The sequence below is a fragment of the Centruroides vittatus genome, unplaced genomic scaffold (genome assembly GCF_030686945.1).
Source record: "Centruroides vittatus isolate TY-2023 unplaced genomic scaffold, ASM3068694v2 contig_2747, whole genome shotgun sequence".
Taxonomy (NCBI): Eukaryota; Metazoa; Arthropoda; class Arachnida; order Scorpiones; family Buthidae; genus Centruroides; species Centruroides vittatus.
Window position 1 is genome coordinate 2,257,307 of NW_027121750.1, and position 27,991 is coordinate 2,285,297.

The 27,991-nt window shown below is 35.6% G+C and overlaps 1 protein-coding gene and 1 long non-coding RNA gene across 3 annotated transcripts; both read left to right on the top strand.

Annotated features, from left to right (window-relative positions):
* The first annotated feature begins 1,882 nt into the window (after positions 1-1,882).
* Positions 1,883-27,916, top strand: LOC136972014 (uncharacterized). Of its 2 annotated transcripts, none has more exons than XM_067266563.1 (4): positions 1,883-2,024; positions 13,789-14,450; positions 27,289-27,374; positions 27,517-27,916. In XM_067266563.1, exons 2-4 carry the CDS (start codon positions 13,966-13,968, stop codon positions 27,747-27,749), a joined length of 804 nt encoding a protein of 267 aa, XP_067122664.1. In that variant the 5' UTR covers positions 1,883-2,024; positions 13,789-13,965; the 3' UTR covers positions 27,750-27,916. The 2 variants fall into 2 exon arrangements, with proteins under 2 accessions (XP_067122664.1, XP_067122665.1); XM_067266564.1 differs by lacking the exon at positions 1,883-2,024 and adding an exon at positions 2,762-3,010.
* On the top strand, positions 14,462-15,721 carry LOC136972015 (uncharacterized). Its single transcript, XR_010880268.1, has 2 exons — positions 14,462-14,766; positions 14,840-15,721. It is a non-coding gene; the product is annotated as an uncharacterized lncRNA (long non-coding RNA).
* Positions 27,917-27,991: the final 75 nt, after the last annotated feature.

Sequence of the window (27,991 nt, forward strand, 5' to 3'; positions counted from 1 at the left end):
CTTATTAATTTTATTGACATGCCAAAACTATAGAACACCGGCGTTTGCGTATACTTCCCCATATTTGGGTTGCAATCGCGTGATTTCTTTCATTCTGTCCGCGTCTCACAGATTCCGGTTTTCAGAGAACACTCGTTAAGTTAATGTAATCGTTTTATTGAAAAATATTTGAACTCTTTCTATCTCTGGAAGGTTTACGCCTTACTCATTTTCCGGCTTTTTCAGGCTTTACTATACACAAATCTGTGTATAAACTAATGGAGATACCCGACACTTTTTGGGGTAAACATTATAGTCAAGTTAAAAGTTTAGCTTGATACCTCTACTAATTACTTCCGATAGTCCTTTAGATGGTTCTCATTTAAATTCTACATCGGAGACATAAACACAGTGCACATATTGCATACTGCTTATATCTTGAGTAGGGAAGATCAAACTGTAAATGTTCACTTGCATAGGATGTACAAAAGATTCCTTTCCTCAATCTTTCAAAATTTTTAATTAATAAAACATGACCTGCGCACAAAATGTAAATAAACAGAACACGCGTACAAACCATCACCTGTAATCAAAAAATTTTAGAGTAGATGCTGGAGGTGACCGCCTGACATCTGGATACAGAGATCCACTCCACGACATATATTGGAATAACATCCGACATGCTTGCTAAAATGCTGCTTTTCAGGTCATCCGAATTGCAGAAATTACTCGAATAAACTGTATCCTTTAGGTATTTCAAAAAAAAAAAAAAAAAAAAATATGGCGAAGTTAAGTCCTGGATTGAGTAGCCACAAGCCCTTAGAAATGATGTAATGATCAACGAAACAATCCAGATTTCACGAAAGCCACCGACGAGTTCGTACAAAGTAGGCTTATTTGATTTAATAAATAAAAAACAATACGTTTTAAATATGAAAATCACGAACCTTTCATACTTATAATTAATCTTGTTTTTTATCCAGAAAATAAATTTCAAATCGAATATATGGAGGAATGGCGGCAAAAAGAGAGCGTGGAGGCACAATTACGTTTCTTAATAACTGTTATAAGACACAATAATTAAACAATAGAAGAAAATAACAAATCCGAATAATTGATTTCTATTGTCTTAAATGTCGTAAATACTGTATTTTATTGGAACCGCGTATTTTTTGAGATTTCGCGGGTAAAACAGATAATTATCACAATTTGTTACTGTCTTCAAACACCCAAAAACACATATTATTTTTACGTAATTGAAACCACGAAAATTAAACTGCGATTTGAAAAACGGCAACGGAAAGACCTGAAATAGTAAATTATAGAGAAGTTTATGCGTTTATAGAAACAAAAAAAAAAAAAAAAAAACAAATTAAGTATTTCAATGCCAAGATGTTGACACACTTAAAGGGTCGTCTCGCACTTCCTCACCTATTTCGAGATTTCTCGCGATTGCGTCAGCCATGGGTTGGCAGGTCCGGTTATTTAGGGGTCGCTCGTCAAATAAATCTAAAAGCGAAACGCGATCCTCAGAAATCGAGAGTAACCGAAACGACGACACGCCCTCTGCCGTCGGAAATACGAATTAATTGGTTTTCTATGCCAAATTCGTTGCGTAACCGAAATGCAGTTTATGATTAAAACGATCCGTTTCGTCTTTCGTCACGCGAAAAACGAATTATTCGGGACATTAAATGCCGCGCGCTCTCGTCTACCTCTTTTCCGTTATCGAACTCATTCCTTTCGCTGTCTTAAAAAATTTATTTAGAAAAATATAATGCGTCGCCAGTTTCACTCGAGTCGGCGCGTAGGAGGACTTAGGGCCGCGAAGCGCGGGAGGCGCCGGGGACGACGCCGAAGGAACCAGCGCCGGCGCCGATCGGCGTAGCGCTTTCGGCCAGCGACCGGACGGAAAGCCAGCGTAGCGCATGCTCGTCGGGCGGCCGGCCCAAAATCGTCGTTGCGCTGGCACGTCAAGAGTCCGAAGAGGAAAGGAGCAGCGCGTCGGGCGGAAAGATCGAGGGCCGCCGGAAACGGCCTGGAAGGTGAGTGGCGGGCCGCGACTCCCACATCCGGCGCGGCGTGGCGCGCGCCCTCCTTCCGCGCCGGAGCCCGATCGCCCGTCCGCTCTCCCGGCCCGGCATCGGGCCTACCGACTGCGGACGGGCGATTAGGCCCGATTTCGGCGTTCTCTCGAGCCGTCGGCCGCTTCCTCCGGAATCTCGGGTCGGCGGCGGAACAAGGTGAACGTCCGGCCGCCGACCGACTCGGGACGACCGCGGGGGACGAACGGCCGCGACGCGCGCGCGATCCTCGCCGGCCCGCCGCCGACGAACGCTACTGACGCCGAGCCCGAAACGGCCCGAGACCGGCGACAAACGCGCAGGATTTTTTTTAAAGAAAAAGAGGACGACGAGAACTTTCCCTTTCGTTCCCGCGCGAGTTCGTCCGCCGATCGACCCAGCTCTCAAGGTCGTTTTCTGCCGTTGGCCGTTTAATCGGCGCCACTTTTTTAAAGATCGCGCGCGACGACCGACACTCTGCGCCAGCTTGGCCCGAAAAAACGAGGTTCCAGGAGATCGCTTATAGAATCGACTAAGTGACACGCGCCGGGAAAAGTACTCTTAAATTTCGGCGCGCCGCCAAGTCAGTCGGCACGCGGCTAGATTTTGGGGGATGTCAGAAGCGAGGTCTCGTATTGTTTTCGGTCAGGGGAGCGGCGCGTAAAGCGCAGAGTCGACGGTTCGTCCCTCGAGGCAGACGGATAAAGGATAGGTACGCCGGCCGCGATTCGCGCGCGTCGATAGGTAGGTAACTCGGTAGGTGACCTCGGTCGGGAAGACCCGGTTGGTGGCGCGCCGGTCGAACCTCACCGCCGTTAATGGGACGTCCGTTAAAGAGAGAAATGGGAAAAAATCGGAAGGTGGAGGACGGACGAATCGCTCTTCCCTTCGTTGTAGTCACCGTTTAGTTCTGTCGTTGAGCACCCCCTTGCTGCCTTCTACTGCGTGTTCTGCGTTCCCTATCGCAGGTAAGTAGCGCGCTACCTCCGACTAACGGTCGTTTTCGGTGTCGGAAGGAGTATCATCCCACCCGTCGACCCCTGCCGACGTTTTCCTTCGCGTTCGCGTACGTGTTGCGCCGAGCAAATTCGAGTGGGACCAGGAATTTCCCCGAACGCGCGCTCGACGCTTTTGGTGACACCAGGCATTGTTAACAAACGCTTTTCAAACTGCCCGACTGGCTCTGTTTTTTTATTTTTATTTTTTTGTCTTCTAACTTGCCTTCAACGGCTGGAAGAACCTCGACCTCGAACCGAAGACAGGAGAAGTAACATCTAAAACGTGGCCAGAAAGGGCCTAGATGCCAAATGCAGTTTTTAAAAAATTCCGACCGTTCGTACGGTTGTAAACGGACCGGTACTATCGTGTGTGAGTGTGTGACGTAGGCAAATAAGACAAATGTTTAAACTGAGGTAAAACGGACGCCTTTCGTTTGCCGAATAATTCTATATTCGTTTGGATCCACCAATTAAAAGCTGTTTTACTCGCAGATTTACCTTCATTTTTTTCTGTGTGACGAAACGTTTGCGTGAAAGACAATGAAAATCCCGTGTTGGAACCTTTATCCAAAGGAGGATTTTCGTGCAGGATTCGCTCGTTAATTATTATGCACTGCCAAAAAAAAATTCGGAACGTTAACTTCGAATACCGAATAATTAAGAATTAATTTATTGTCGTCCTCCAGAAAGCCGCGTCTTACGTCTAAATGGGGTTTTTAACTTTCTATACCGAAGGCTAAAACAAAAATAAAAAAAAAAAAAAGAGAAAAAAAAAAAAAAAAGAGAGAGAGAGAGAGAAACACGCGGCCCGGCTCCATTAACAATTCCAAATTCGAAAACGTTCAAGAATTTGAGCCAAAGAGCTCGTGCAGATACGTAATAACATTTGCACTAATCGTAGCGCTCGTAACTTCGGTTGGAGCGGCTTTCTGAGAAACCCGTCCCTTACAAACTGTGTGGTTTTTTTGTTTTGTTTTGTTTTGTTTTCTACGTTGCTGACCACGAAAAAAAAGTTAATAAAATCCGACGAAACGTCGGTTCCGGTAAAACTTATTCTACGTTTTCGCGCGATTGGCGTGACGCAATCCGACGGATTAAATAACGATAAATACGATAGGAGGACCGGAAACGGGTAAATATATACGACTGGTGTAGAATAAATGGAGACGGGGTGATTTACGTCAGCCTGTGTTAGTTTCGTGTTTTCGTCCGGCCCTCGTTGGAAGTTTCGCTGGACTATACGAGCGTAATAGCACTAGCATTGGGACGAAAATTAAATCGAATCGACGCATGCGTAGTCGAGTGGAAACAGTGGACCAATGGGGTACGTTGGGAGAAATCGTATAATTATTCTCGGCGCGAACAAAAGTATTCCGTTTACCGGAATAACTAATTAAGAATAGAATATTTATACGCGACTTTCTGTTTAACTGTGTTGATGTTTCACTTGTAGTAGATGACACGTGATTCACAATTAAAAAATCATTCAGTATATTACTATTTTTAGAACTAAGTGAAGTTTTATTTTGTTATTTATTTATTAGCTTATTGCTTATCTCTAATTTCCACACGAAAAAAAATGCAAATTATTATTATTATCATTATATTCCTGCGTAAGTAAAACAGTTAATTAATTTTTTCGATGCTGACCGCGAGGATCCGGGTTCGAATTCAGTACAGAATCGCATAAATTCTCATTAGCAATTGGGGGATCGTTTCTGTCTTCGCCCACCTTGATCTGACCGTAACAGACGAAATCGCGGTATATTCTGTAATTTGCTAATGGGGTTAATTAATTAATCTAGTTTTGTAGATGTAGGGGCAACTGATTAGGATTTGCGAATTCGTCCAGCACGCGGAATACGTTAGCCAATCGCGAAGCATCACGAAACGAAGCTCGACGAATCCGGTACGTGAAACGGAAATTTGAAATACGTAACGACATTTAAGGTAGCACGATTTAAGGATGTTTATATAAAACGTAAACGTAACTTTCGTGTCCGTTACCGCAGTTCGTTTCATTGCGTAATTTTATTTGGTCGATTCACCCGAATAATATTTCCGCTAAAATCAATTTTATAAAAATATTTCCTCGTGTTGCGTGCAATTTTATTAACTCGTTCTATCCCCCCAGATGCTATGGATCCGAAACAAGCTTCGCGGTAACTTTTTCTTGTAATTTTAAGAATTTTTTGCAAAAGGGCCCCGTTATTAGGCAGCGAGAAAGTCCCTCCAACGTTTTAAACTTCCACTTGACATATTAATAAGGTTAATTGACTTTAAATAGAGATTAAAAATTGGCAATTCATTGTGGTATTTCTGAAAAATCTGATCTTCCAGACACTTAAATTCCTCGTGGCTGAGGCCTATAATTCTTAACCAATTACGTTAATTCTGTTTGTATATCGCAATTTTGATTGGCCGAACGTAAGATTCCTTCCGTCACGTCTCGAGACCGATTCCAACGTAACGACGTTGTTGCCCCTGAAATGGCTTCCTAGCATATAATGACGTCACATTACGCCTACGTTACGTACTGTACGTGTGCCTGTCTGAACGCGGCTTCATTCAGGGATGATAAAATACAACAGAACGTACTGGAGTTCAAAGGTCTTATCTCCGTAACACGTAATAATTATTGTTAAAACTGAAGTATATATAAGCGAAAAATAATTACTACCGTCACTTATGGAGAATATTTTTCGGTTAAAAAAAAATTATTTTGTACAAATCTTTTCTGAAAATCAAGCAAAATATCAATATATACTGTCTATAATTTTTATTTATTATTCTATTTATTATTATAAACAGAAATCTTTGTTGTATAGTCATAAACACTACTGTAGAGTTTTAAAAATCAAACTTTCTGACTACAGCAAATAAAATATCATCACCTTAAGGGGTGTTAGTGTTCTTAAAATACATAGGCGAAGAAGTGAAGGTAATAAAATTGTAAAGAGTAATTTAAAAATTCAAGTGGTTGGCAATTAACGCCTACGATCCTTTCGATTTATGCATTTTATTTTTGCTTAGAATTCGAAGAACGATTCATAAAATGAACACGAGAAGAATTAAGGTCTTTGTTTTCTCCAAAAAGTATCATTATTGGGAACGAACACATTTTTAACTAACAGTTTATCCTTTAAATATATACCAATTTAATTAATTAAAAGTCCAGGACGACAATAACATAACATAAAAGCATGAAAAAATTTTAGAAGTAACATTAAGTGCATTCACAATCCGTCTATCGTAACACGCCAGGAACACAACAGCCTCATAAAAAGGTCGACTCCGCCATGAAAGACAGTTCTTGATGTGTTACGACAGACGAATTTTGAAGACATTTAATGTTACTTGTGAATTTTCTTTAGACTTAAGATATAAAAGTTTATAAAGTTGGTAGCCGCCATTACTTGAAGCATTTCAACGGTTAATTAATAGTAAAACTTTAAATCTTTAATCAGATTTACCTATTGAATAAATTATTTAAAAATAAAACAAATATACAGTTGGCCCTGATTATCAAAAATAATTTTAAGCTTCCAACTTACAAGGAATGGTCCTAAAATTTGATTGGATTTTTTAAATTTTGGGATTAAATATTTTACACGAGTTAATCGAAAAATATCAAAACCTAACGTGGGTCTAGTATAGAATTCTTTCTTCATTTCGTTCGAAACGGAAGAGTAAACAGACTTTGTCACTCGATTGTTAAATCTTATTGTTTAGTCTAGGCTAGACACAATACAATTTACCTTCAGTTATACGATAGGGTATCTACACAAGCGTTTATTTCGACTACAAAATACGGAGTGGCAGAGTAACTTCAATTATAAAACACTACAAATAGGATTTTTACGAATATTTAAATTTCAAAACATTAAAACTCCTGCTTAATTTCCTGATAACTTATTAATCTCCGTAAAAATACGAGGAGTATCCCCATAAACGTAATTACAATCCTGGCATTCTATTACGCGAAGTTTATGTGTAGAGAACACAATCCCGTTTTAACTGTCATTGTAAAATGTATAGGTGTGGAAGGAACAAACGAAACCCATTCGAGTTCATAACTTTCTATGGAAAAATTACTTTCTAGAAAGCTGAGAAACGAATAAGAAAACTTTAATAACTGTATTCAATCTAATTTTAAAACAATGGATTTCTAATTCCCTATTAGATAACAAATAAGTTTGCAGAATAGTAATTGAATAGGGATTCAGACTGTAATTTTTGTCTGATTTAACAGGCTAAATATATATATATATATATATAAGACAGAGAAAGCTACGATTCCCAATAAAAATTTTTGAAGAGCACTCCCTTAACAGAAAGATACATTTATTGATAGCAATTTCCGTTACAATCAGTCTACACCCTAGAAGATAGGAATGTGTATTGATAATAGAGTAATTTATCTACAAAGTAATAGGTCCAAATAATTTATCTGTAGATAAATTAGTATTAAACGAGCTGAACTATGTCCTGCCTTTATCAACGATTAGGTTTTGTTACGAGAGGAACCAACGAATCATGCTGAATTCAACTTATTTATGGGTCCTCTCGATTATAGGAATTATCACAAAAAATCGCGAAGATCCGGATCATATTCGAAGTCCTTGTAGATCCAGGCGATCATCTACTAATTTTAACTGTGTGAACAGTAATTTGAAATATTGGATACAGAATTAATAATAATATCGCACATTCATAAATGGGTTCTGGTTTCGATTAAAAAAAATAATAAGAAAAAAATTTCTGTACGATATTTTAGAAAATCTTAAACACTGCTCAGGAAACCGTTTTTTTTTTCTATAAACATTTTTAATTTCCTAAACACGCTATTTTCATTGGATTGCATGAATAATACGCACGTTCAATCATTTTTAGATGACATATTTATGTATAGTAGGACTCTCCACACGCCGTTTCAGGTTTACTCTATTGGAAATAAAAATAATTAAAAAAAATACATAAAATAAAAATTCTTGTGCCTTAAATCCCCGCCACTTTGAAAAATTATGAAGTCTCGCACGTAGTTCTTGGAAACGTTACTGTGACTCATTGCACCAAACACTAGGATCTATATCATTGTCCTGAATGCTGCTAAATAGAGGAGAATTTCTCTAATTCTAGATAACTTAACTCCTGCAGGGAAAAGTGCGGATATTGAGTAATTGCCGGGTATTTGCAGATACGTTATGAAATGACGAGGAACCTCTAAAAGTTTAAATTTTTACTACAAATATAGTATATATTATACATGCAGACCCCATATTTACTACTCTTGAACCGGGTATTGTGGAGATAGTCTACTAGCAGCACTGTTGTCCGGAATTTTCACTTGTAACACGTCGTGTCCGTGTGACATCAGGTCTTTGTTTCATTTACGCAAATTATTATACATATGGCAGAGTCATACTGTGTGTAATTTTAGTAGGATATAATAATAATACAAATATAAAACATCCTTTTAATTAAAATCTAGCAAGGGAGTTACTCTTCGGTTTCTTAAACTTGACTTTCCCGGCATTCTTTATTTGATTTCATCCGTTTTCATACCAAATAATTGCTAACATTAAGTCTTCGGATTGGTTCGGGTGGTATTAAGGGAGTGGAGTCATATCTCCCGAACCAATTTTTCGAGTTTCCTGAAAATTTCTGGAAACATTTTCCCCTGATACACAAACTGCCCTGCAAAATTTCAGAAATTTTCGACAAAAGGCATAGGAGTCATTAAGCTTTAAAGTGCATAAAAAGTCGTGCTCACCTCAAGCATTCACGTATACAGGAAAAAACCCAACTTTTTGCATTTCCCGACGTTTCAAGGACCACCGAGTCCAAAAATGTAAAAATCTTGGAGGTCATTTGGACCGATTGCCATACCTTTCTTCTGTTATATAACACCCACGAAAGTAAAATCTCAAATAGCTTAAATATTACCGAAAATATATAGTCGTAAACATGATAATTTTTTCCATTAGAATATTTAATCAAGATTTAATGAAAGTGAAAATAATACATATATATATTAAAACATAATTAAAATTTTGTTAAACAATTAATTTCTTATTTAAAATAAAATGTACTACGTTGCCAGAGAAATTTAGAACATTTTAATTCTAAACTTTACAATGTTCTTATTTTAGAAAAAAAAAAATCAATGTGGGTGTGTCGGTAGAATTCCTCCATGAAAAGGACGGACAGATATTTTTTTTTTATATATACTTTTATTCGTATGACATTTACGAATTAAAACGTATCTCTCTCTCCTCTCTCTCTATATATATATATATATATTTAAATATAATTTATATAAAACCATACACAAGTCCTATATATAATTTTATGAAATATTTAATACGTAACTAAAACTTGTTTGTGTTGTACCTTTTCGTCAACAGTCCACCGTCAATAGTAACAGCACTAGAATTACACGTCGGTAACCATAAATTAAAGTGCATAATGAAGGGGGAGAGATAGTTCAACTGCTGTAATGTTAGTTTATAATGAAAAATTTTACTGTTACTAATAGAAAATTCTGTTTATTTTAATGTATGATGGATTGAATGAAAAACTTATTTTATCGATAAGTTATTTTCGTTTCGTTTAAAAATCACAAAATATTTTATTATTAATGATTAAAAAAACTTTGTTTCTAATTATATAATCTAAATTCTAGCTAAGTTCCTGTATACTATTAGAGGGATGCATCTACAATATATATTGCAGTAGTGCCCACATTCTTCGATTGATGGGCTAAATTGCGTTTAAGTCGTGGGTAAGCGGGCCATAAATATTTTGTATATTCCATATGTACTAAAAGTAGGAGCATTTGTATTATTTATAAGTTATGTGTCGCGTACAGGGGCCGTAGTTTGGGCACCACTAGTTTGAGGTATAGAAAATATCATCTAATTATCTTGTTTGGAGCCAGGTGTCTAGTTAAAAACCATTTTTCCACATCTAACTACTGTTTCTAGTCGTTAGAAGCTAGACTAGAATCACCATAACAATAACACAGTATATTGTATAGAGTAACATGCCTATAAAACATTTTGAATTCATTTATTCCTTGACATGTAAAACTTAACACAAAAGATAGTTTCCGCAGCGGCATTCCAGACACAATAAAAGAAATAATTGTTTTCATTAAAACTATTTAAAATGCTGCTTACGAAATTAAATAGTTGGGAGATTTTTCCATTACTCACAAATTTCTAGCTCAAACCGATTAACGTAATCAGTGAGTTAATCATTAAAAATAGGTTGGTTTCACGTCGCTTAAGAGTAATATTTAAAACGTTTGTCATTCGTCTTCACGAGTAAATTAATTATCATTGATTGATAGTAAAATATAGATCTAAAAATTTCGATATTTGCGTGGATGTAAGCAGTTATCTGTTAGCGAGCGTTTAAAAATCGCAAATGTTATAGCTAATGCTGTAAATGAATCATTTCCTTTCTGTCGGGAGATACGCTACTCCTAGAACATTAATAATGTTTTTTTCAACCGTGAAAAATTCGTATTTATTATGTAATTAATAAGAGTTTATTTTTTTATGAGTCAGGATTCTAGGTTATGAATTATTAATAAATTGTAGACGATTTTGTTTTGCTTCAGTTAATAGAATTCTTATTAAAAGCTTCCAATTAGAGTGGTTTCCGAGATGAAAAAAAGTCGAACTTTCGGATTGGTTTCATAGAAATTATTTCGGAAAATCTGAAAACTCGAATTTGCTTCGCTGTATAAAGTGGAGCACCGACATCCGCAAAGGGGAACAAACGGTGTACTTGTCCCTCCCTGGAATTGAGTAAAAAATTCCACAAATTAAAATCGTAGAAAAGTGGCGCGTTATCCGTACAAAAGGGGCAATTGACTGGGTCCCTCACCATCAGCGGACCCCAAACCAATCTTTCATAAACTCATTATTGTAGTAAGAGTATCGAAATTTAATTTTGGGCCATATCTGGGATCCTAGATTGACGGTGTGGCACAAGTGCAGAGTTTCATTGGCACGTTAAAAAAACGAAAGAGGAGACAGGTGGATTCCCTAAAAATTTCCCCGAAGAAAACTGTTTGAACACTGTACATGGGGCCCCTAATTCAAAATTTCCGGGGCCCCATGAAGCTATAACGCGCCACTGTCGTAGAAGTGATTGAGATATGTAACCTCACACCCTCGACCATGGGAGGGTTTGATACAGTATTGTATTCTATAATCTAGTAGTGAAAACCTCTAAAATTAAATAATTTAACAAAAATTGATTGATGTACTTATCTGTCTCCAATCTTTCTGCCCCTGTAAAATTTTCTGCGATTGCGCATGTATTAAGCATGATTTTCATGAAAAACCGAAGAGAATATATTACATTTAATTTTACACGAAACCTCAACTTATACTGGTGTAGCTAATTAAATAAGCTATAAAAATTTAATTAGAACCAATTTAATATAAGAAGATCCTATATTAAAGCTATTAAATGATGCACGAATCCGCTAGAAAATTATTTTAGAAACTACCATTAAAATGGATCGTTATATATTTGTACGTACTATAACGTACAAATCCGTCTTTTAATGCGTGTTAGATTAATAATTTACAATATATATATATTATGTAAGTCGAATTCGTGTCCTTTGAGTTTGATGGCGAATGAATTTTACATACGTTCGCATTTGCGGATATATATTATAGTTCTTGTAATAAATGGACCCTTTCAAAACATGGCGTCAACAGCGTATAACACGGCTCCAGACCTAATTACACTACATTTGAATTGTCGTGCACACGCGACAAAACACACGAAAAAGGCAAACTAAGAATTGATCCGTTAGTTCTCATGAATATTGCATCAAATTGCGAAACTTAAGAATATTACTACAGAATTAATCGACTAATAATTTCTATTTTTGCTCTTTCAATGGACAACGAAAACTTGTAAAAGATACCAAAAATAATGCCAGATTTTACAAAATTAGATTAGATTCTTTTTTTTTATCCTATTTACAAGGAGAATCTTATACGTGTAATAATTTAAATAAAACTATAAACTTCGCTCGAGGTTTAATCTTTCGAAAATAGTTTTATATAAATACTTCACTCATTACTGTCGTGTCGTGGCGCTCCGTATTTCCGTTTGGACAGCTGATATTTTCCGTAAATAAAAATAGTTTGATCGTAATGTATTCAGGCGTAAAAACAAAATTCTGTCCGCTTCATTTTCCTCATACGATTACTTATTGATAGTATATATATAAATATATGTATATATAAGCCTACAGATAAGTAGGGCCATCGAAAGCTTTGTATAGGGCCGGGGCAGAGCGGGTCTCTTTTTTTTTGCCTGTTTTTGGACAAATGAAATATATAGAGATTGCTTTTATTTATTAATTCACAGAAATTTTAAAGATTTTATTTTTTGTTAGTAAAAATAACATTAATATATAGGAATAGGAGCCACGGATCCCCTCCGAGTGCAAGGAAAAACCCCCAGATCTTTTTCTTCATGCCCTGCAGATCCCTTCATCCGTACGCAGTGGCATCACTCCGTGGATCATCTGTATGAACTGAGTGAACCCCCATGGGATTCACTCAGTCCCTACAGAATCCTTAGTAATGTTACTCGTAAACCGTAATTCCCGTATATTGCTAAACGTAATGACAATAACACAAACAGCTAGCAAATTAAAATTACAATGTCATACGTGTATTTGCATTCATTTTTATTTTCGTAATACGTAATAGTGCATTTTAAATTGTAAAATATTTTAGTATTTTTCCATTGTAATTTAGTAGTAATGACAGTTCTGACTGGAACACAATAAAAGGATTCTAAAATAAATTAGTAGTGTTTTAGCGTCGTATGTATATTGATACATACAAGCTGAGCTTACGAAAGAAATTTTTGTGATAAGTAACTAAAGGGATTTTTTTAAATAAAAATAATAATAAATTTCTGCTGAAACACTGCGGAAAAATTTAATAGAGTCATTTTTGTGTCACTTCCTCTTAATGGTGTCACCCAGTGCGATCCGCATTTCCTGGTGACGTCTCTGCTTGAACGAAGTGAATTGGGATCTCGTGTGAATCGAAGTGGGCTTAATTTTCACGATAAGGTCGATTAGCAAGAATTGTAAGACAAGCGAAACCCAAACCGAATTTAACTGCAAAAATTAAGATATTTTTATACAGCCATAAGAATTTCTGGTATGACATTCTCAACCATTTGGAATATTGTAGTTGATCCAAGAAAATCACCCTTTACTTTGGAATATTGGGTTATGCGCAAGTCAAAATTGAGAAAAGTCCTTTCTTCTTTTTATTTCCGAAACGAAACGAACCCGTGTTTAGCTTCCGGGATTCTTTCTTGGACAGGAAATGACGTAAGGGGAGACGCTCAGATTCGGTGTTCTACTCGGACGAGAGGAACGAAAGCGCGGAAAGTGCGTATTTTCGAGAGTTCGTTAAGGCTTGTCGCATTTGGAGCGACTGACGACCGAGTTAATATACGATTTTCTTTTCTTAGTAGAACACTCTTCCGGTCGTCCCAAATCGCGCAATTAAAGGGCGCCACGGAGGGTGGTTAAGCCGAGCGGGTGTCAAAATGGGCAACGGAAATGTCGTCCGTCACGCCGGTGATTTTTGACGAAACGGGTGGCTCGTTTCCGGCAGCGCCGCGTCGGTGCGTTAAGTAGAAACGTTGGCACGTGTACTGTACATTGTTTGTTTTTCTGTTTGCAGAGAGTTCGTCGCGTGAAGGGCGCAGTCGACTGGAGGAAGAGAAATCGCCGGGGAAGTCGGAAGCCGAGAACGCGGCCCGGCGGGAACCGGGCCGTATGAAGAGCATCCGGGGCCCTCCACTCCTGGGCTGTGAGAGTCGAATGCGGGCGGCCGAGGGTCCCGCCGGCCGCCCGGACCATGAACGGTAGCGTGGCCAAGTCGACGACGGGCACCGGAAGTCCCCCGCCCGGAGGCAACGCGGCCGCCAACGTCACCGTGTCCAGTAACTCCACCAAACCGCTGTTGGACGTGTCCAGGACCATCACTCGCCCGGCCAGCCTGGCCGCCGTCTCCAGAAGGTCGCTGGTGGAAGAACAGGTGGAGAAGGGCATCTACCAGATGCTGGCCTCGCTGGCCCTGCTGTGCCTGCTCTCCCTGCTCATGTCTTTCCTGGCCCTCTTCTTTCTACAGAAGGTGGCCTCTTCCCTCGTCTCTCCCGAAGACTTCAAAAAGAACGGAGAGAAAAAGATAGTGGTCAATCCCAAAGAGTATTTCGCCGTCTACCAGGTGTCGGTGGCGCTCTGCACTCTGACTTTGTGCCTCAATCTGTGTTGTCTATTCGTTTGCTGCATCCAGTTTCTCTTCGCCATCAAGTTAATGAAGATACCTCGAGGCAACGAAAGGTAACCTTTAATTATCTCGCCGCGTGACGTTTTTTCTTTCCTCCCCACCGAGGAAGAGACGGTCTTCCGCGCCACGAATTTCGGACAGACCCGCGGAAGTCCGAATTTGTCGAAATTGTTGCCTAGTAACCGTCGTCACGCGAATTTCCCCCATTTCCTAGTTGGGATCAGATTGGAACATTTTGGGATTGTTCGTCCCGAGCCTCGGGGGTCGGATGCGAGAGGAAATTCCGGTTTTACAATAGATAATAGAGATAAAACGAAGAGTAGATTAAAGGATGTGGAACGTGGTTGACGGAAACGATATCAATTTTTTGTAAGTAAAAAACTTCACTCTAATTCTTTCTATTGTTGAAAAACTAGATAACCCGAAGAATGTATTCTTAGAGAATATTGTCGGAAGAACTGGAAAATGATCGAAAAGAACAGATAACAGAACCGGGGTCGATCTTGTCGCGGTATCTTTCACTTCTTATCCGATTAACTATTAAATTAAATCTCCGAATTAGTGTTTTATGCTACATAAGAACAAATAACAATTTAAATTTTATCCAGAGACTTGCTGCATTATTAATTTCTAATCTTGCCTGAAAAATGTATTATAGTTTATTGTTTACTTTTTATAATTTTTCTTATTATTATTCTTTTATTTTGGTTCTTTTACGTCACTGTGGGGGTGGCATTTTTGCCCTTTGGAATCGCCTTTATAGTAAAGAATAAAATCAAAACTATGCTTTACCTATATCGAACCTACATCGATTATTTTTTGTATATTTTTGGTAATGGCCATAAACCAGGAGAATTTGCAGGATAGTAAATAGAGATTAAGAATTGTTCACTAAATCGAAGATTGAACTACTATTAATATTTGTATTCTAACGGAACTGTACACTTTACAGTAGAGTTTTTCAGCCTAGTAACTTTTCCCACAGTTTTAACTGATAAAACAAGTTCCCTTATCAAAGTATCACGAGATCCAAAATAAATGCGAGAGAGATAATCATTTTGAACAAATTATTGTATTTCTCTCTAAGGAGGTATCATTATTTCTTGGCATTCACGAGGAATTCTTATCACTACTTTTTCTCTTACGAAACTGAACTGACAATTTTTATAAATAGTAAATTATAATAAGCGTGGTTGCAGCAAATTATAATATTAGTTATTATCTAGGGTCACAAAAGAGAACAATTCATTTAAACCAAAACCAATAAATAAACATTTAAGATGCGAATTAAATACGAAATTATGTAACCACATAGCAATTAATATACTAGATTTTATAGAAAAAACAATTCGAATTTTTAATATGTACTTCTACTTAATTTCTGACACGGATTTAACAGTCAGACCAACAAGCTCGGTTAGAAAAATTGCACGTAAATTTGCTGCAGAGTCAGTCACACGCGATTTTACAGTCAGAGGTTGGTCACACCAATCTAGAATATCTTCAATTGGCCACAAGCCAGATAAAACACGGAAATAAAATACGGTTTGTGTGTACTCAGATACGCTCTACCGGCCAAGGACGAAGCTGTATTATAGTCACACTCTATCTTGTAAAACTTGTCGAATGATAAGAAAGCTAGTAACGTTTTACTAATTCGATAAAACTGAATTCACAGAACTCATTCCAAAATATTTGACTAACTTCAGAGTAGCTAGTTTAAAGTTTATATCTCGTTTCTATTGATCCTACACTCAAACGACCCTGTTTAAAAATATTAACAAATGGATTTTTATAATAATAACAGAGCGAGAATCATCTGACCACTTCGCTGTTGTAAATGCCAACGGTAACTTCTGCTAGTAAGCTGGTTAGAAATTCAAAGTCGTTATTATTTGACTCGTTCCAGGTGTGCGTAAAAAGCACTTTTATTCTATTGTTCCACAAATAAAATACTGAATGACACTGTAACATGCAACGAAAGTTTTCACTCATAATTTCCATAATGCCAATTCAAAGAAATCGTATATCTAAAAATACAGCAGCGAATCTGTATTCGTTGCAAATAATTTACTATAGAAAAGCATATTTTCCGGTAAGCTAACCAGACATCGGATATCAAAAAATTTATTTGAATGGGCTAATTTGGACTACATAACACTATTACAGCTATACTCCCAAATTGTACTGAACTATCCATGATTGTAGGCGTATTTTTTAAAAATCATTTTAACGAGTTTTATCGCTTGCATCTGATATAGTTTGCATAGATATGTTAAGGACGTCATCAATTACGAATAATATATTTTTAATATACAGATACTAAACAAATACGAAGCGGAAAATTCCATTTAATCTGATGATAGTTTCAAGATCCATTTAACGTTAATGAATGTCCCCTAGTGTTTAATTAAGAATGTGCCTTCTCTCCCATTTGTATCTATTGGAGTGATTCTTGTTATGGTTGCAAGCAAAATACATTCATACGTCTCTATTGAATCATGTTAATGCTTCTATAACCGTCTAATTATTATAAGGATACCTAACAATGAGATACCTAACCTGCATTTCGGTTAACGCCTATGCTTTTGAATCCGTTAGCTACTGTATTTAGCAATTCAACTTACTTTTATCAGTTTTTGTATACTTATAACTGTAAAAATTATATAATAAGACCAAATATTCACATCAATTAAATTATATTAATACTTATAAAATTATTTGTATACGTTTCAATGCACGTTGTGATGTTGAAGAATGACAAAAATCTGAAGTGAGACAAAATAGATTAAAAAATTTATCCGAACAAAATGGATACTAACTCAAATATAAATATATTTGCATATCCTGTAATTAGAATTACAGTATATACAGTAGTTATGAACACGAGACTATCTGCTGACATATAGACTACTACATCAGGTGATCGTAATTAGAGTACCCCTACCCAGCACTGTTTTGAGATATTTAGCAGTCCAAATGCGTTAAAATCTTGTATGGCGATATCTCAGAACGTTATGGACATTTACTTTTAAAAAAATTAGTTACAAACTCGTCCCACGACACTTTTGGTGCTGCACTAAAGTCTTATACAAATATTTTATTTTTATAAGACTTTAGATAGTGTTCACTGTGGTCCCCATTCTGAATAAAACCTGAAGGCGATGGACACTGTTCAACGGCCGGCTGTAACTTATCTTGTGTGATGCTTCTCACATATTTAATATGATACGGTCTTTCAAGGCTTGCAAATTCAATTTTTCCTCAGAAAACCATAATTTAAGTAACTCCATAAATAAAACAGTTTTTTTCATGCGCCAAAAATCCTTTAGCGGCGAGTTTTGTACTAAATTTTTACTTTCCCGGCTGTTATATATAACAGAGGAAGAGTATGGCGATCGGTCAAAAAAATAACCTCTAAGATTTTTACATTTTTGTATTCGGGGGACCTTAAAACGTCGAGAAATGCAAAAGAAATTCCGGGATTTTTTTCTGTATGTATAACCAGGTTGTTAGTGTTTGTGTGTGTATCTGGGACACAGTTTTCTTCACCCTCTTTGAAACTTAATAACTCCTGTGAGTTTGGCGAAAATTTCTGAAATTTTGCAGAGCGGTTTGATTATTAGGGGGTTGGATGGTATTAAATTTTGGTGATTAAAGGTCGATGGGAAGATAAAGGGGGTTCGTGTGTATCTCCAGTAAAGTCGGACTTAATGACGACTTTATTAGCACTTACAATTTTTTATAAAACCCACCCTACCCTCAAAATTAAGCTTTTTTCTATTTTATAATAGTTAAAAACAGGGCTGCGGAGTCGGAGTTGGCGGATTTTTTGACGACTCCGACTCCTTTTTACTTCCCAACTTGTTATGTATACAAAACGAAAAAGTATTGGAATCGTGTTAAATTTCACCCTCCAAGTTTTTTGCAAATATACACGTTTGGAGATCTCCTGAACCTAAAAAATGTCAAATAAAGGGGGGAAATTCGTGCGTGTGTGTGTTGACGTCTAATTTGTTTAATTTTTTTTTAACAAAAACAAAAAAATAAATAAATAAATAAGAACGTTTAAGATAAAGTTAAAGAAACTAAATATGGCACAGTAGCTTGTGTATAAAGGGCATTAAGGCATTAATGATGGGACACATGGAAGTCAAGGAATCGTGTGTCATATCTCCAGTGTGGTCGGACTTAATGACTAATTTACTCGTTATCAGCGTTCACATCTTTTTTTTTATATATATATATATATATATAAAATTCGTCTCTACCCTCAAAAATAAAGCTTTTTGTCATTTTATAATAGTACAGTAAAACCCGTTAAGATGTTCTCGCCTGAGATGTTAGAACGTGTATGGGGGCACGATTTAGTTCAACCACTTTGAAGCTTAATAACTCCCCGTGTTAAGCCATCCGACTCCGACTTAAAAACCGTAAAAGTTATTAGGCTTTAAACAGGGTGAACAAAGTCGTGCCCCCCACACACAGTTTAACATTCATACATACAGGAAAAAACCGAATCTTTTGCATATCTCGACATTTCAAGGTGTCCCGAGTCCAATAATTTAAAAATTTGGGAGGGGTCAATTTTTGCCCCATCGCTACGCTTTCTCTGTTATATAATTATAACAGCCGGAAAAGTAAAAATTATTAAATACATATTTATATATTGACTGTGCCATTACTTAGAGGAGTCTTTTAACTTTGGAATAAAAACGTTTCTACTTTCTATCTTTATTAGAACTCTATTTATTGAATCTTTTATTCTGAGGTCGCGTGATGACATCAGAATTTCCGGTTCTATTTTGGTAACAAGTCCGCCCCTGGTTGGAGTCGGAGTCGGTAGATTTTTACACGATTCCACGGCCCTGATTACAAATATAACGTTTTTAAAATAAAATATCATAACAGATGGCGCCACCAAATGTTGCAGGGAAAGTTCGGCAACTCGTTGCTGGTTTATTTTTAACGGAAATGTCATCCGCATATCCTGCAATATCACATACCAGATTTGGAGCTAAATATATTTGTAGATGCATTGAATAGAGGCACATTACGATCACCCAGAATTTCGTACAGTTGTTTCGTGCAAAATCAAACCTGTTTGCTAAATATACAGAATAGGAAGGTCCTCCTATTGAAGAGTTATGAGGAACATTTAATAGAGTCAATTTTTGGTCAAACTTGAAAATTTTGGAGTAAAATGCCTCATTGAAGAGCGTTCTGATTTTGTTTGTGTAGAAATGAGCCCTAGCAGAGTACTGGTGCTGACGGAAGTCATATTTTTATTATGCATGTGTACAGTGTATGGATAATTACATCCCATATAAATGCATTGAAAATCTTTCGAAATATTATAAAATGCTCGCCATTGGCTCATAGAAACAGTAAGAATGGAGTAAATTTAAATAATCTTTATGACTTACCGAAAACAGACGACATTTTTGAAGTTAGGCTTAATTTCACAACGTCCTTCATTGAAAAGTTTTGAAATATTCTGAAAAGAAGTTAATTCTTCACGTTTATTTATTTATCAAAATGTTTATAAGTATATATATCTTACCGGTATTTTTTAAATTCGGATATAAAATAAAGTAATTATTTCCCGAGTATTGATCGATTGAATAAATTGAAGAACAGACGACACGAACTTTCGAATCGACGCAACGTGGCGCTTCTATCGTCGCTCGCAACATGTCGAGAGAAAAGTTAGTAAAATTCTTAATTAATTCGTTTGCATGAGGACGGATCGAAAATATTAAGAAGACAATGACCACGAGAAACAATTAAACAAAAGTAAATTGAAGTTAAAGTAATTAATTTTTTTTTCATTATAAACGTCGGTCGGTGACGCCTAAGAGACGTTACTGCGACTCGTCACAATGGACAAGAACATAATTAAATTTACGAGTTAATTTAATTATCTGCGCGTAAAAACGCGACATTTCCGAAAAACTGCTTTTCTTTTCAATGTGTGATCCGTTAACATTATTCTAAATTTTAAACGAAATTTTCCATTAAAAAAAAAAATACCCATACCCTATCGCAATTGTCATATACAAACAAACTGGTGTATTGTAAACTGAATACGTCTATCGACCGTAATTCTAAACTCCAATCGTAATTCGTGTCACGCGTGATTTTCTCTTACTTCTTGTTGTAATATATTAATAACAAATGCGCATTCGTGCGTGACTCGAATTTCGATTTGTTGCATTCTGATCGTTAGTTCCAGTTATATGTAACGTGTTCTCTTCTAATCTATCTGTCGTACACGGGGCCTATCTATGTAAATCTCTGTTGTATAAAGTGCTTGATAAAGTACGAAGATGGCTTCTTTCACTCGTATATAGCTTTGATTTTTTTCTATATATATATATATACACACTAAATTCGCGAAGAATTATGTCCAAAGGCGTTAAACTAGAAGACACTTAAAGTGCAGATGTATCAAATGTTACTCTATCTTTCTTGATGGGTTTATAGATAATTTTTTTTCTTCTTATCGAATTTATTTATATCTCTTATTTTTCAAAAATCGTTTTAAGAACCTGTTGTCGCCAAAATAGCTGCGGATGACCTTGAACCCTGTATCATAAAAAATGCTGCAACTTGATTTTAGAGTTAGTAGAGTACATAATTTTCGTTGGATGTTACACGCCGATTCGCTCCATAATATAAATTTAGATCAATTTGAATGGTCGTTACAATTTATATATGAATCTACAAATAAGTTTTTAAATATTTATACGTATTAAATAATCAGTAAAAATACTTTTAGGATTTATTTCCGTATGTGTTCGCTCATGAATGTGAAATTTGTATAGACGTTCGAAAGAACTTTACTTACCCAAAGATTCGGTCACATAACTATAAAGTGTTTAAAATGGTAACTAAAGTGATAACATCTGAAGTATACGTGACTGTAATGTTCAGGATATAAACAATGTAGCTACTATCGTATTAAAGTGTGTAGTTACACCTACTTATGTCTACCTATGTTTAGCATAATTATAGAGGTATCCGTTTAGCTTCCTGGTTGAGAATTTTACTTTTTTGGCATCACACGTCTTTTCTGGATTAGACTCGATCTATTTTCTTCAACAATTATATTTCAATTATATTAGAACACACGGAAATTATGAATGCAGCGTTACAGCCATTCAATATATTAAGCACACGAATAACTGTGCCAAATATTCCATTCTTTTATTATAAAAGTAAAGAAACATAACTCATATCCAATTCTATAATGCTATATTTCTGTGAGTTGCGAATAACTATTTTAAAACATATAATTCAATGTGCTGTATTAATGTATACACTTAACGTACGAACTAATCCTTCAGCTAACACGCATTATAATGAAATTCAGCTCAGATTACAATATTAATGAGTAATCGTGTGGTTTTTATCAATAATAAATTTCTAAGAGTAACATGAGTCAGGAATATTAATCAATTAACTTTGTGAGAAACTTAACGTTTAACTTAAGAATATATTGTTAAAGGCAACATGTCTTTTTTGATTGATTAGACCAGAGGTCGGCAACCTGCCGTTCGTTAGTTGCGTGTGACTTTTTAGATGCAATCTTTTGTACGATTATTGTTGACGATAATAGAGAAAATAAAGGAACACTTTCGTACGTAGATAACTTACCTGTGTTTTTGTGCCGTGCTTCAACAAGTAGTTTTTTGTGCATCTAATCGATCAGAGACGTCAAGTATTCATTTCTAACATTGGTCTCAAAAAAAATGTTTAAAAAATTTTGATCTTTTTAGAAATGTTTATCTATCTCTGAACGTGTCTATTATTAAATAATATATACTCTTAGTAGCCAAAACTGCAGTACTAGAGGAGTATTATCAAGATTGCATTTGATGGTCAATAATAGTCCATACTCGGAATTTAAATTATGTTGAACCATTTTCATTTTTAGAGACATACTTAGGGAGATGGTCAGATGAAAGATGCTTAGTAAATTTCGTTTTCATAGATTTATATAATGGTGACGTTCAAAAAGGCAGATTAGGTGCTATATGCGGGGAATTTCAATTATAGAAAACAAAAATTATTTTAAAATTGTACCATAAATTTGTTCGTTTTCCTTCGAATTTTTCTTAGTTTCTGTACAAATTTCAAAGATGCTATGAATTAATTACATTCCTATATAAGAAATACGCGAGGGTGCCATTAGGAGCCTGAAAATTGATATATAAATTTTGAAAATCTCACCATTGAATATTTCGTTACAAATTCTAATATCGATTTCCCGCTGGGTTATCTTTAAATGTCATTTTGAAGATTTCAATTAGGTTAATATCAAATCAATCTGTAATTGAGGTTTAAACTTAGATCTTAAAAGTAAATTTATTTATTATTCATCATTTAATGCGTTTCTTCAGTATTTTTAGGACATTTATACTCATCAAGTGTGTAATATACTTCCATTACAGCACATATATGTTGCGCTTTCCGGAAAATTTATTAGGTCCTACGTGCTTAACAATTTACTCATGCTTAAATTCAGACAACGACCTACAGTAACCGCCATCTTTGCTTTTAGTGTCGTTTGCAAGCTCGAGTGATTCCGGAAGAATGAGAATCCTATGAATTGGATCGTGTTTTAATGAACGACTCTTTCACAATAGCGTAAAGCTGGGATAACACTAGTAAACTTCTTCCGTCCATCTAAAGTATCACTTGATTAGTGCACGGAATCGTCATGAACGGATCGTTACGGTTATTTCAAACCCATGTACAATAGCCTTCCAACTGTATCTATATGTGATAAATGCATTAATGTGAAGAAATCATCGTAATTAAGATTAGTGTCATTTGATAGATCCACATTTTTCCGGTTTACGCTCTCGAAAGGACTTAATTATCGTGTCTCTAAATAATTGGAAAAACGATTTAAATGATTATATCGAAATAAAGAGACTCGATAAAAAGCTAATAGCACTAGAAGTCGTATTATAAGCAATTTTTCTGCTTAATTCTACACTTAATATGTAATTTAAACAACACGAAATGTTTCTAGTACCAGCGAAATAACGATCGATTTAATCTTGACCTGATCACCAGAGGGCAATCGAGTGATTGTTTTACTTTTGAATTTAAATATGTTGCTACTCGATATAAAAAATGATTAGAATCGGGTTTAAATTTTTAAAAAATGAACATTAATCAATATAAATTTTCGTTAATCATTCTAGCAAATCTAATATGAAATAGTAGTATTATTAATTGATACACTATATTTGGTCTTTTAGACCTTAAGTCACTGGAAAGTAAGACAATTTAGTACGTAAACTGAAACATTTCATGGAAATTTATTGTCAAAAACGTCTTCAATTCTTCCCGTATAAGAAGTAAATTATATAAAATAAACTCTACAAATCTTTTATTACTTCGATAATCTTAGTTGGATCCTGTTCTTTTTTAACAGGGACTCGTTGTCTATCCTTCAACCCTTCGCAAAAAATTATGAAGAAGGTTAAGAGAATAAAGGATTTTCCTTATCACTTCTCACTTCGCTGCCAGAAGGTTCCAGAATTCAGATAGATTCTCATTGTCCTCTACTTTCAATGAAGGCCGCACAATAGCGCCGAATACATAGTATAACGTAGAATTATTTATTTTGATGAATGCAGGAAATACTACATTATTAATTTTGATGAATCATTTGTTGTCACATCGATTCCATTTGACAGACGCAAAAGTATATTATTATTCCAATCGATTCAAAAATCAATTTTTGTATCGTTTAGTAATTTTTTCCAGATAATATTCTATATTAGAGAAGAAAGATTTTCTAGATAATTATTTTGTTTACAGCACATTCGTTAATTTTCATCTAGATTAATTTTTCCCTAATACATTATCAATAGTAATTAATATATAAAACCTAATGAAGCGCCCTGGATAGCTAGTGATCGATAGGTAAACTAATAATTACACATGTACTGTACCATGAAATGGCTGCATTGCAAATATAGATCAGATGCCAAACGGATGGCCAAGTCAATTAAGGCATTAACCTACCGATCTGGGAGACCGGGTACGAACCTAAACGGGTCGAAAAACCACAAGTATTTTTCTGTGGATGGTGTGTCTGGGATATGCCAGGTTCCATCTATCAGCCCCATCATGGGCCTGGCCGAACCCAAGACTAAGAAAGCCTTTTTTTTTCTGGCCCTGTTAATACCCTACAGCAAGGGTCGGAAATCTATGGCACGCTGGACGATTTTCAGTGGCACTCTGATTGAATAGAAATGTAATAAAAATTATATTTTATTTATTAATTACGCATTTAAATGGAAGCCATAGTTTAGTGTAGGCCGTAGTACATTAAAAAACGAATCTGTTGCTTGCATATTTATATTACAGTGCATGCGTTTACGTCCCGTGTCACCATCTACGTGTAGTGCATTCGCTTTACATGTAAAAACATAATTCAATTAACAACTTAATTTCAAAATTATATATTTTTGAAGTCCATTATAATTGGACCAATTTTGATAACGTACTGTATATAACAAAATTGGTAGAATCATGTCGGCACCCGGAATAACACTATAAGTTTGGCACAACACCGGTGAAAGGTTGCCAATGATGCTCTCCCTAGAGTACCCCCTTCTTAGTGCCCACGGGGCGAAAAGAGTTAAAAAAGTACTCTAGATTGGAAGAGTCCAAAAAATATCACAATAGTTTTGTATTGTTTTTGTATAGGCCTAATACACATCTTAACTCCTAAAATGGAGCAATTTTCATGCCACAAAATATTGATTTCTATTCGTGTTTATCGATATTGGCTTATTTTTATTTTCGGTTTCACGAAATATAAATGCCATGGTCAATGAGCAGTGTTATTTTTTTGTTCGGCATCTTTTGTTTTATTTGAATTTCATCACTCTTAAACGAGAACGATCTGAAAGAATTAAAAATTTCGAGAGAACCATCCAGTGTGAATTAGGTCAAGGTTCGTTTTGCTTACTTTTACCTTGACGATTTACTTTCACTACCAATTAACTTTTTCGCAATAATTTTATCAACAATTCGGACGTATCTTGTTTTTATGTACTCAGAAATTTGCCTTATCTCGATAATAGACCGTGATGAAGTACAAGTTCTTTGAAGTTTTCTCACACGAATGTAACATTTATTAAGGCCTTGTCATTCGTAATTGGATAAGGGATCAGTGACCTCTTTTCTTTATAAAAGTAAGCCATTCGAGAATTCAATAACTTTGAGAAACCATTACGAAATTAAAAACATTCAATAAAAATAGTTTAATTTTCCATTAAAAAAATTGCAAGATGCCAATTGGAATGTTAATCTCTTATTCTCTTCACTACTGAAGAATTTAATGACAGATGTTAATTTTTATCCCCGAAGGCCGTTAAATATATAAACTCGGAGTAACGTTTGTGAATATTAAAATATTTTATCTTTTATACGGAACATTTTATTACTATATTCGATACGATTTCATCACAACCTGTTCGTTAACCTTAACTAAAATAACGACATTCGTTGTTCTCGTTCCATTCAGCATGTAGACTTGAATGGAACAGGACAACGAGTGATTTAAAGTTTAAAGTAATTTTATGCTAGTGAATTTTCTCGTCTAGTGACTCGTAATAACTTTATGACGTGACACATGGTCTTGTTTCCTGTACGTCTTCATTTTACTGTACTAATACGCAGAATTATTATACAAGTATAATTAATAAGAATGTGTTCATTTTAATGTTCTTCCCCTCTAATCAAATGCCACCTTTTGCATGGATTGATAAAAGGTAATAACGTGTTTTCGATTAGGATCGTTTCCGATTCATCTTCCGGCATTAATCATGAAATTTAGGCATTGTTACAGCCTTAATGAGAAATACCATGCTGAGTACCAATGTTGAAGCCTGTAACATCAATACCGTGAAAAAACCATTGTAAACCTACAGCAATGTGATAATATATTTCCTTTTTTAGTGTCTTGATTTATAATCACCACAAATAACCATAAAGGAACTTTTCTGATCCAATCTTTTTACGATAAGAACTTATAGAAGAATCCACAAAAATGGGTGTTAATCTGTTTTTTTTTTTTTTAAGAAAAAAGAAGAAATGTTTCCTGGCCTCGGGAAAATTTTGTATTGTGTTGGGTGGTGGAACGTAGGACGTGAGTTTTAATCGACACTCGTCTTACTTAATCCACCCAAACTTAACCCCGTTCTTTAAATTTTTAGCTGGATCCGGTTTCCGGTGATCGGGGTCAGACGTAAGTTACGTGAACATCTGTTAATGTAAACTTTCAAAAATGTACGTTTTATAAATACAAAATATGGATTTTAGGAATTATCTCTGTGTGTACTTTGTATGTGTCTTGTGTTATGTATAACTTATATTGTGTTCTGTTGTGTGTTGTTTATGTGGTGTGATTTGGAGTTTTTCTATTATTGAAACGTTTTTAATACTAATTTAATCATTTTTTTTATATCTGAAACATCTCTGATGTTTCAAATTCGTTCTTAGTTTGTCCCATAATGCTAACGGTCGTTACGGAAATTACAGCTGTGATAATAGTAACTGTCAGTTCTAACGGTTAACCGAGATCCTTTTGTTATCTCACCACCTTCAAACTTTCAGTTAGAAGTATTTTATTTTAACAATTATTTAGTTTTATAATAACTAAACCAAACAGCGTATAAATCCTAAATAGCTTTCATAAAATTTTTATCTCCTTTGAACAAGGAGATAAAAATTTTAATAATATACACATACAAATAATATTTGACAGATTTTTGGAGAAATATGACATTTTTTAGCAGCACTTATCGCGTTTTAAATAACAATTAATTCAAAGATTAATATCATTTACGTTATTTTCAGGACCAATAAATTTCTGAAGAGAAGTTCGCAGACAAGAATTGTGGCCATTAGTGGCTTCTTCCTCTCCATCCCCATATTTTTCACAGGTGAGTGTTACAAGCACTTGACTTAGTTAGGTGGACCCGAATCGAATTCCAACTCGGATTCTACAGCCATAAATATTCTGACAATATTATATATTAAGATGAAAATATGATCCAAATAACAATGAATTTCTTTTAACTGTAGGTGTCATACTGTTCACGTTCATCCATTTTCACGAAGTACCGGCCATTATCACCAGTATTATCATCGGATCGGGAGTGGTGTTCTGCGGTGTCACCTCGGTCCAGAACGTGTATCTGTGGCAGTGGGAGAAGACCAGAGCTCTAGAAGAACTGGTCGAGAGCAAACTGAGCCATTTCGGAGAGTCCAACGAGATGACTACTCCGGGAGCCATCGAACTGTCTACTTTGGTGTGATCGGAAAGCGTTACAGGGTATCGGCCATGGATGGGATCCGAATACATAATACACTTTCTCACCGTGTAAAAAAGTCATTTTTGTTAAACATTCGTAATTTATTAATCTAACTTGTACGAAAATAACAATAAATGTTATTAATGAAAATTCAAATTCTAAAAAAGAAATATGGCTTGGTGTTGTTTGTATCGACTAACTTAACAAAAAGTTTGAATAATTAATAAATGGATTGAGTTAGATTA

What these genes read in the sequence shown, in the direction of transcription:
- LOC136972014 (XM_067266563.1), top strand. Translation starts at nt 13,966, where the DNA reads ATGAACGGTAGCGTGGCCAAGTCGACGACGGGCACCGGAAGTCCCCCG. An exon ending in ATACCTCGAGGCAACGAAAG is followed by an intron (nt 14,451 to 27,288) that starts GTAACCTTTAAT and finishes CGTTATTTTCAG; the next exon opens with GACCAATAAATTTCTGAAGA. An exon ending in CATCCCCATATTTTTCACAG is followed by an intron (nt 27,375 to 27,516) that starts GTGAGTGTTACA and finishes TTTTAACTGTAG; the next exon opens with GTGTCATACTGTTCACGTTC.